General features: G+C 38.7%; 1 protein-coding gene across 12 annotated transcripts in view; it reads left to right on the top strand.

Moving 5' to 3' along the window:
* The window catches only part of myt1lb (myelin transcription factor 1-like, b), a 131566-nt gene that overhangs the window by 115964 nt on the left and 4921 nt on the right, over positions 1-10681 (top strand). For 9 of the 12 annotated variants that reach the window (XM_077537939.1, XM_077537945.1, XM_077537949.1 and 6 more), the window contains 6 exons: positions 2828-2949; positions 3603-3671; positions 4507-4569; positions 4670-4753; positions 8941-9162; positions 9269-9363. In XM_077537939.1, coding sequence (XP_077394065.1) covers positions 2828-2949; positions 3603-3671; positions 4507-4569; positions 4670-4753; positions 8941-9162; positions 9269-9363 — 655 coding nt within the window. The remainder of the gene's footprint in view (positions 1-2827; positions 2950-3602; positions 3672-4506; positions 4570-4669; positions 4754-8940; positions 9163-9268; positions 9364-10681) is intronic. The other 3 variants (XM_077537948.1, XM_077537938.1, XM_077537943.1) reach the window with 2 other exon arrangements.

Here is a 10681-nt window from a genome sequence, read left to right as displayed (position 1 = left end):
AAGAGATAAATAAATACATACATATTAATAATTTCATTATTATATAATTTATAATAAATAATAAAAAATAATTTCTGTCACATAAAAAAATAATATATTGCAAAGGAATGCTTTGTTTTTTATATGATACTAAACATTCAACGTACAGACGTGTCTGTATATTGAATATCCTCAGTCCTCATTGATTAATTCATCAACAACATGACAAAACAAAACAAGAGCCATATAGTTATGGTTGGATGAGTTTGGTATGGAAGAACCGGAAAGCTCATCAACATCAACGCATCTCAGAACCTCACAAACGCTACACATTCAAAAAAATACAATAAATGCTAGGTCTGTATAGTGTATTTTCATGTCTTATTGCCTCATTGTGTGGATTTATATCTGAAAAAAAAAAAAAAAAAAAATGAACTCAATGAGGTTGAAATGGCTGCAATGAAGAGTAATGACACATTCAGTAAATTATAGCATTACAGTGATATTTTTGTGGGATGGAGGTGCTTTTTGGACAGCACAGATTGATGATGCAAATGCTTCAAACTGTCTGAGCTTAAACCCTCCTTCCATATGTACAGTTATATTCCACATTGTCAAACATTTGCATGGCCGTTCGAACGTCTTCTGGGTCTCTCGCCTCCTGTCTTCCAACTCACCGTCATATTTGGAAACGCTCGAAAAAAGTCATATTTAAAAATGATTCCCAACGCAGTGAATTGAGGTCAGCGCTAAGATGCGTTGAGGTTTCTCCTCTGTTTGTGTCATGTTCCCCACATCATGCTACCTTTTTTTTTTCCTTTTTTTTTTCACATTTTGCTCTTCTCGGAGATGAATTATGCAAAGTAGCACCTTGGGAGGGAGGCGGAATAGCTCATCTCATCAAAGAACTGCTGGAAATCAATGCACCACTGCTGGGTGCATCTGTCGATGTGCACAGACGCCCCAATGTACAGTCTCTCGCTCTCTCTCGCTCTCTCTCTCTCTCTCTCTCTCTCTCTCTCTCTCTCTCTCTCAGCCCCCCCACAAACCTCCCACCCACCCCCTGCACCAGCCCCCACCCCATACGCTTTGTCTGCGTGCGTGTATATGTCTATGTTTGAGTGCGATCCAAAGCTAGCCTACTTTTTTTTTTTTTTTTTTTTTTGCTTCCTGTCTTTTAATTAGAAGAAGCCTGCATGATCCAGCCAGCCTCACACACTCACAGTTTCGGCATACCGGAATCATTTGGGGCAATTTCTGGACCTGTCTGTTCGTAAGCCATACTGTACTTACACTGCGGGCATGGAAGGGGAAAAGAATTGGAAAGGGAATTGCATCAACTGCCGTCGTGCCCCGGTTGCACAGTGCACACACTGCAGACAAAGCATGGCTTTTTTTTTCTTTTTTTTTTAATGGTGAGACGACACGGCATTCCCATCTAGCGGCTGAATTGTGCATTACAAGAACCAGCACAGGCAACTCCCTCAATTGTTCTGAAGAAGAAGGAAAAAAAAGGGGAGAAAAATCAATACCTACCTGTACATGCAGTGAAGCTCACAAAGAAGATCTTTCTATTCTGATTGCAAGGTTAGGCACAATAGCAACATCCATCAACATCCACATTGAGCCACTATCCATCCATTTTCTATACCACTTGCACTCATTTAGGTCAAGGTTGAGCTGGAGCAGCTGACGTTGGGCAGAAGGAAACCCGCACTGGACTGATATCAACAGTCAATTGCAGGCCACATATAGACCAGCAACTACATTCAATTTATCACAATTTCAATTGAACCCAAATCTTAGAACTATGACTTTTGCCATGTGACATTGAACCTTTGCTTTTTTTTTTTTTTTTTAAATAGTACACACCAAAATGTGCTGAACCGACTCCCAACAGAGTTGATCTGAACCCTTTTTTTAATTTATTTAGTTTATAGAACTTAAAATGATTGAATAGTTAACAGTGGGAGCGAGTACATTTGAACTCACTAAGCAGCGTTAAATAAACACGACAGGAGTAAACGTGTAACTCCTCTCAGACCCCCTTAAAAAATGGACTCCTAAAAAGTTTGTCCTGGCTGCAATTGATCCTCAGTATTCTGTCATCAGCCGTACCCACAATATCCACCCACAACCACACCTGTTGGGCGTTGCAAATCATTTTTGGTCAAACGTACGTCATTTTGACGATTACGAATGCCATCGTTTCACTGCAAACAAGATGATGAGGATGAGGAGGAAAATGTGAAAAGTGAAGGTGCAAGGCGGAGTTAATCTCACACTGTTAAATTAATCTAACTCTAGATGATCAACTCTGTGAAATAACACCCACCCTGGACATTACAATTACACGTTGGGGGTTAAAATTAACTCCCACAAATTTAACTCTGGATTTGCTACACTCCGATTTTTTTTTGTGAGTGTGTGTGTGTGTTTGTTTTCTTGCTATCTATTATTTGGGGGCATAAGTGGCCCCAATTTTTTTTTATTTTTTTTTTAGGATGATATATTTTCCCAGAAACTAGCATGATGAACAAATGTTATTATGCTGCTAGCATACTTTTTAAATTCAGCTATTTCCTTTTAAGAAGCAGCTAGCTCATCTCAAGTGTTTTTTTTTTTATTTTAGACTGTCACTGGGAAGACCCTGATTCAAGACTGTGAATGAGAGGGTGAATAGTTGTCTAATAATAATAATAATAATAATATGTAAGTGGTGGTTAACCAAGGTTCCTCATATAACACATCAGGGAGGTGTTGTAGGATTGTGATAAAGTCATGGACAAGTCGTTTTTTGTATGACAGAATCTCTTCCTCTCTTTTCTGCATCTCCTTTCGTGTCCAGCAGGACGACCTGGACCCCTTCCAAGACCTACTGGAAGACCGCGCCTACACCACAGACGTAAACATGCCCAGTCCCAAGCCCAAGTACGCCCAATGCAAGGAGAGTAAGAAGGACCTGATAACGTAAGAGTCAGCCCACGCTTGTACACACCTCCATCTAAACGCCATTCAATCATTTTCATTTTTTTTTTTCATTCATTAGATTTATATCCTTTAGTCCACACTGAGTCAGAGTAATAATTTTTTACTAAGTTCAAAACTCAAAACACAATGAAGCGTCCTTGTAGTTTCTCTATTTGGTTCTTTCAGTCTCACCTAATTTGTCGAATCGAAATGATCTCGGGTATCCCAACCATGAAACGAATCACAGACAGTGCGTCGTGTTCTAAGACATGTGGGTAACAGGACTGACATGAAATCATCTGATTGGCTGTTGACCAGATTAAAGAAGATGAAAGATTCTTGACATCACATAGCTTAAGACCAGTTGAAACTAGACGCCGGTTACATCAGTTCAAAACAGACACTCGACCTCACGGGCGTGACCCAAACTTGAAGTAGTTGAATGATAGCAGTCAGGAAGGTACGCTGTCCTCATGTCACTTTTCTCATCAAGTCAATCAGATCTTTGAAAATATGTACGCCAATGGAGCGACACATCCTCATTCGTGACTGTTTTGCTTTCTCAACTATTTGTTCTTGTGAATTTCGAATTTTGTGTTTCTCGGGCTTTTCTCCTCATTGTTGTGTCGCTAATGTCAGCGTGTATTTCTCAGTCTCTCAGGTTGTCCATTAGCCGATAAAAGTATTCGGAGTATGCTGGCCAACAACGCGCAAGAGCTCAAGTAAGGCGTGAGATGACTTTGTGTGATTTTACACTTCTCGCTTTGGTCTGGTTTCAAATAAGACAAACGGGGCGACAAAGTTGGTCTTATTTCTCCTGATTTGAAAGTAAATCGTAAATTGAAGGAGATTCAGTGAGTCTCTTTGCTAACTGCTATAATCAATATATTAACTGTTTCCTTGACGTGACATCCCAGCAGGGAATTGCCTGACCTTTTTTTTTTTTTTTAAAGTTGTTTACATTGTTGTTGTATTTGTATTAACTCATTTACTCCCAATAACGTGTAAATACGTTTTTTTATGTCTTAAGTGTCCCAAAGACGTATTTATACGTTTTTTGGTTTTGTTTTGTTTTTTTTATGCTAGAGCATACAGAAGGCTTTGATGCAGCCTCTCAACTGCAAAGAACGGTTGCAGAAATGGTAGTTATTACACAACCAAGGCCATGTAGAAAAAAAAAAGCTAAATTACTTTGAATTTTGAAAAGATTTGTGAAAACTGATGAAACTTAGCTCTCTTCTAATGCTAACTGCTGCAAAACGGAAACAGATAGAAACATACTTTTTTTTCCTGATGAAAGAAGAGACTTTAATCTTTCTTTTGGTAGGTTCCATGCTTTTATAGTAATTGAACACAATATTCTGTGGGCCTTGCAAAATCAGTTAAAATCCAGTAAAACAGCCGGGAGCGAACGGGATTGCGAAATGTGAAAATGGCGGCGAGTGAATGAGTTAATAAGAAAATCAAAAATATTATGAAATTGTGAAATGTACTTATTTATTTTTTTGTAATGAGATGATGCCAGGCCCTGAGCCCTTTTTGTGTTTTCTGCCCCAGGTGCCCGACACCAGGGTGCGATGGTTCGGGACATATCACTGGCAACTACGCCTCTCACAGAAGGTACGCGACGCCAGAAATACATCAGCTGACTGCACTCTTCCAACAGGTGTCATATTCATGCTTGATTGTCTTTGGTTTTGCCACAACAATTTACCTGCAGCCTCTCAGGGTGTCCACGGGCCAGGAAAAGTGGGATCAAGATCATCCACAGTAAAGAGAACAAGGAAGACCAAGAGCCAATCAGGTAGCACAAAAGATGAATTTAGATCGATACATATCAAGGTGGTTATAGTTCAGGAAAACTAGCAAAGTCTCTAAAATGAAAGAAAAAAATAAAATATTTTAAAAAACGTAGGAAATAATAATGGAAACTAATTGAAATTATATTTTACATTTACAAAACTAACTCAAAACCAACAAATATTCTTCATTTTCATCTTTGTCAATTAGTTTCATGCATGAGTTTTCAGCTCTTTAGTTTTAATGAATTTATTTTGGTATTACTGTATGACTGTATGGAAAATCTTGCACTCAGAAAATATTCATAAAACTAACAAATAGTGAACTAAAACTATTCATTTTCAAAATAAATAAATCAAGCTCGCTGAATTTCAAAAACTAAAGTCAAAAGGAAATCAACAAACTATCACAAGAAAATCCAAGACTGATATAAAAGTGAAGGTCCCGAATGAAAACGAAAATAATAAAATAACCACTCCATTACATCATGATTTTGCATGTACACGTGTGCAAGGAGAATTTTCCTACCGCGATGAGAGTGAGTTGCAGTTTGGCGAGCTGAAGACGGTGCCGTGTTTAAGGCGCTCCTGCACAACCAGCTGGAGAGAAGAGAAGAGAGTGATTGGCAAGCAGAGAGAGGGAGCGATTGATTGGACGTTACCTAAATCCCTCAGTGGGCTTCTTGGGCCGCACTCCTGCCGCCAAATTGATTTCTCTCGTGGTGCAGAACACAAACAACACAAAGTAAATGTTTGCCGGCGGGTGACGGCTAGAATGGTTGGCATTAAAGTATATGAATATGGTTGCCATCATATATTTAACTCATTTGCTCCCAATAACGTGTAAATACGTTCTATTTTAAATGTCTTAAGTGTCCCAAAGACGTATTTATACGTTGTTTTGTTTTGTTTTTTTATGCTAGAGCATACAGAAGGCTTTGATGCAGCCTCTCAGCTGCAAAGAACGGTTGCAGAAATGGTAGTTATTACACAAACGGCCAGCAGGTGGCAGCAGAGCAAAGGAGATCAACCAGGGCCATCTAGAAAAAAAGTTCAATTACTTACAATTTTGAATAGATTTGTGAAAACGGATGAAACTTAGCTCTCTTCTAATGCTAATTGCTGCAAAATGGAAACAGATAGAAACATACTTTTTTTTTTTCTGATGAAAGAAGTGACTTTAATCTTTCTTTTGATAGGTTCCATGCTTTTATAGCAATAGAACACAATATTCTTGCAAAATCAGTCAAAATCCAGTAAAGCAGCCGGGAGCGAACGGGATTGCGAAATGTGAAAATGGCGGCGAGTGAATGAGTTAAGAACATTATAAAGGTGGCAGCACAGTGAACTAGTGGTTGTCACGTCTGACTCACAATTCTGAGGTTCGGGGTTCGAATTGCCACTCCAACCTTCTTGTGTGGAGTTTTTCATGTTGTCTTAGTGCTTATGAGGGTTTTCCCTGAGTACTTCAACCTCCTTCCAGGTTCCAATCGGTTAAATAAAGGCTCAAAATTGTTCGTGTGGACGCTCATTTGTCGATACGTGCTCAGCTATTGGCCGGCGACCAGTCCAGTGTGAGGTCAGGCGCTATAGAAAATGGATAGAATTGTATGCAGGTGCGCTGTGAAACGTGTACTGTACTTATGAGTAGAGATGTCAAAATGAGGGCAATATCAGGATATTAAAACGACGACAATATTGTGGCAGTCATGTTCACAATATTTAAAAGGAACACATCTGTTAAAAAAAAAAAAAAAAAGTCAGGTTGATTTCCATTTGTGCAGTTGTAGCACCCTCTAGTGGATAGTTTATTAGTGCAATTTAATTTTCATGAGGGATGTTTTGGCCTTCTATGTTTAAAATCTACGCTAATTGTCAGATGAATTTTGCTTGTGAAGGGATCAATGTGTGCTTGCATTAGCAAATAAGTGCCTCAATATTGTTATTAGAGATTGTAGGTGGTTTATATGCATTGCTGCTCTGTACAAAAGCACAATATTGTGCTTTTTTTTTTTTTTTTTTACAATATTGTGATCTTTCTTAAATATCGCGAACCCGCCCACAATATCGTGATAATTATCGTATCGTGACCTTCAAAAGGTGATAATATCGTATGGTGATGTTTGGATATCGTTCCATCCCTACTCATGAGGCAGAACATGCAAATGATGAGATGACAATTACCTCTGCAAAGAAATCTTCTTTCATTATTTTTGTAGCCTTTTAATTATGCATATCAAGCGTCACCTGCTTTGCATGAGACAAACGTCCCATATGAAGACGGTGCATAATTAGTCTCTTTCTGTTTTTGCACAAGAAAGCGAATATTTCACAGATTGTAACAGACAGGTAGATATTGGATATGTTTGAAGACATGAAAAAACTTGTCTTGGGTGTCAAATTAAAGTGTTAATCACCAAAATGCACATCAACAACTTTCCTGTTTAAAAGGGTATCCTTGAAGTATAAAAATGAAAGTTTGAATATTGTCATGGGAGTGGCCCCCGAGAAAGAATCAAACAAGAAGGATTCAAAAAAAAAAAAAAATTACCATCACACTTTAATTACTTTAATTCCCCTGTTGAAAAAAAATGTCAATATCTGTTTTCTTTAATTAAAACAGTATGTGTAAAGGCTTCAGCATAATCATTTAGTGTCATAATGATTTAACTAAATATCATCTCGTAGACACTTATTGTAGTTGCAATAAATGTAAATATTTGGGGGGGGAAAACTCACTCTGAGTTGCTCACTTTTGTCTATTGTTTATATATTTCATTTAGTTTGAAAATGAGATAAATATTTTAAACAACCTTTTTAAAGCAGTTAATTAATTAATCTAATAGGTTCACAATTCGGAGAAAAATATGTTTGCGTCTAAAAATGAATTACCAACTGTTCACCTCAGTGTTGGGAAGATAAATGTTCCCATTTTTCTTGTAACTAGTTCAATTGTACCTTTTCATAGAAAATCTAAAATGAATTAAATACTAGTAGTGATAGTCTCCACCAACTGTACAAATAGTTTTGTTTTAATCATATGCCACGGGCCACTGAAAAATGGTTGGCGGGCCACAAATGGCCCCCCAGGCCATAGTTTGGACACCACTGATTTAGAATAAATGAAAAAAATACATACTGTGTTGTATATGTAGATTTAAAAAAAATAATAATTTTAGTAGGAAAATGAATTTAAATGGAAAAACAACATATATGATGAATGAAAACGCATTTATAATAAACTAAAAATCATACCGAAACAAAAAAAACATATAATAAATAAAAATATATACTTTGCTGTATAAGTAAATTAAAAAAAACAACAACATACTTTTAATGGGGAAAAAAAATGAATATAAATAAAAAAAGAACTTATATAATGAATGAAAAAGCATTTATAATAAAGTAAAAATAATACTAAAATGAAAAAAAAACATATAATGAACTAAAAACTATATAATTAACGATAATTTAAAAAATAAATAAATATATAATAACGCGGATTTATCGCGGGTAGTTTATGGAACGTAACACCCACGATAAACGAGGGAACACTATAATTTAAAAATATATATGTTACATAACATTTTTATACAGTATTATCACTTCCACTAGTATATACCACCATCATTAGTTTTTACTTTATTTTTTTATTTTTTTGTATTACTGTAAGCGACATTGCAAGTGTGTCACATGTCGAACTGAGTACCGAAATGTATTTGTGGCACGCACTCAAAAATATGAACTTCTGAGTGTTTGTTCGTATCTGCGACCATTCACAAGTCGGATATTCATAACTAGAAGACTGACTGACTAAAATGTATGATCGCCTCTTATTATATTTACCCAACAAAATAATAAATAGCTAGTTTTGAAATCGGAAGCCAGTTAAATGACATTTATTTTGAGCGGGGAATTGGTAAACAAAAATGCTTGCAGTATCTCGAGGATTTGATATTTTAGCAAGAAACACAAAATGGACGCACATAATTTGCTTTATCGGGCTTACGTAAAATGAGGTGACGGTCCGGATCTGGCCCGTGGGCCTTGAGTTGGACAAAACCCGCTGGATCAACATCATGTGCAAACAAATGAGCCTCCTGTCATCAATATAAAGATGATGAAACAAATGCAGATGAATCCGACTATTAGCATATGTCCCTTCTTGCATGTTTGACTTTTGACCCGGCAGGTGTCCCGTTCCCGGTTGTGATGGTCAGGGTCATGTGACAGGAAAGTATGCATCCCACAGAAGTGCGTCAGGATGCCCCATAGCTGCCAAGAGACAAAAAGACGGCTACCTAAACGGCATCCAATTCACGTGGAAGTCCGGCAAGACGGAGGGAATGTCCTGCCCCACGCCGGGCTGCGACGGCTCGGGTCACGTCAGCGGCAGTTTCCTCACGCACCGGAGGTACCGATTCACTCACTTTATTGCGCGGACGTCGCAGTTTATCGTGTTAAGTCGCAAGTTGCACCAAGCAAGCCTGCGTTAAGTTAATTGTCATTTATTTTCGCAGTCTGTCCGGCTGTCCACGCGCCACCTCGGCTATGCGGAAGGCCAGACTCTCGGGAGTGGACATGCTCACAATTAAGCAGCAGCGCAGCAGCAACGGTACCTGCGAGCACGACTTAAGCCTGGTTCGCTACGGCAAGATTTGAAAATTGTCGGACGATTTCCGATCTTTGACAAAAATCACGGGAGTTCCAGTTTTGAACGTACCGAGCGTGGTAGGGGTGTTAAAAAAAAAAATCGATTCGCCAATATATCGGGATACTGAAGCACACAATTCTCGAATCGATTCAATAGGCAGCCGAATCGATTTTTTAACATCCATTTTTGATGGAAAATTTTCAAAATTTGAGAGAAAACAAAACAAAACGCAACAATCGACTTGTAAATTCATATCGGGATTAATCGAATCGTGACCTATGAATCGTGAAACGGATCGAATCGTCAGGTACTAGGGCAATTCACACCCCTAGCGCGTGGTGTGCAGCCACGCTGCGCAATCGACGCACCCCACGCAAGCCGAGTCCGTTCAAGAATGTGATGGGAAGTCTCGCGAAACTTCTCGAGATTAAACGTGGCTTCCGAGTCGTCAACATGAGTGGATCCTGGTTTTCAGCTGAAAAAGCGGCATCAAAAAAAAAAAAGGTCTTGTTTAACTCATTCGCTGCCATTGACGGCTAAAGACGTCAAAGTTCCATTTTTTTTTATTGGATTGGCTGTAAATGAGTTAATAAAGGAGTGTAAATGGGCACTGGCGAGACATGGCTTGACCTCGGCTCGGTGCTGGCGGTGCGGGTTGGCGTCCCACCCGGAGACCACGTTTATTTGTGGAGAATCTGTGTGCGTGTATAAAATAATAATAATAATAATAATAATAATAATAATAATAATTGTAAAAAAATAAAAAGAGTGTAATAGCGCGAGCACGGACTTTCTGCTGCTGTTTTGATTTTGGATTCCCCACCGGCTTTCTGATTGGCTGCCGCGTCGCCGTCAATCGGCTGCGCGGAGCGAAGTCGGGCCAAAAAAATCCAACATGTTGGATACGCCCGATTTCAAGTCGGGGGTCCTTCCGAGCGCCGATTTCGGGATTTTGTGTGGTGACAACACACACGGCAGGATTATCTGTGAATTACGATTGTCGGGAGGGGAAATTCGAGGGCTAAAATCGTGCCGATTCTCCTGCCGTGTGAACCAGGCTTTACATTCACAATAAGGACCCTCAAAATGTGTTGGTTGTAAATAACGACAGACAGTAGTGACATCATATCAGAAGTAGCCCGCACATAAACCAAACGTTGATTAACTGAGCGACGTTATCGCGCTGACGCTTAACTTTTAGCCTTTGTCGAATTTTAGATGCTCATAAACGATGAGAGAAGATCATAATCCAACGTGGTCCCAGATTCTTTCTTCCTTT

Source organism: Festucalex cinctus, chromosome 12 (assembly GCF_051991245.1).
Source record: "Festucalex cinctus isolate MCC-2025b chromosome 12, RoL_Fcin_1.0, whole genome shotgun sequence".
NCBI classification, from domain to species: Eukaryota; Metazoa; Chordata; class Actinopteri; order Syngnathiformes; family Syngnathidae; genus Festucalex; species Festucalex cinctus.
This window is presented reverse-complemented; position numbering and strand designations above follow the sequence as displayed.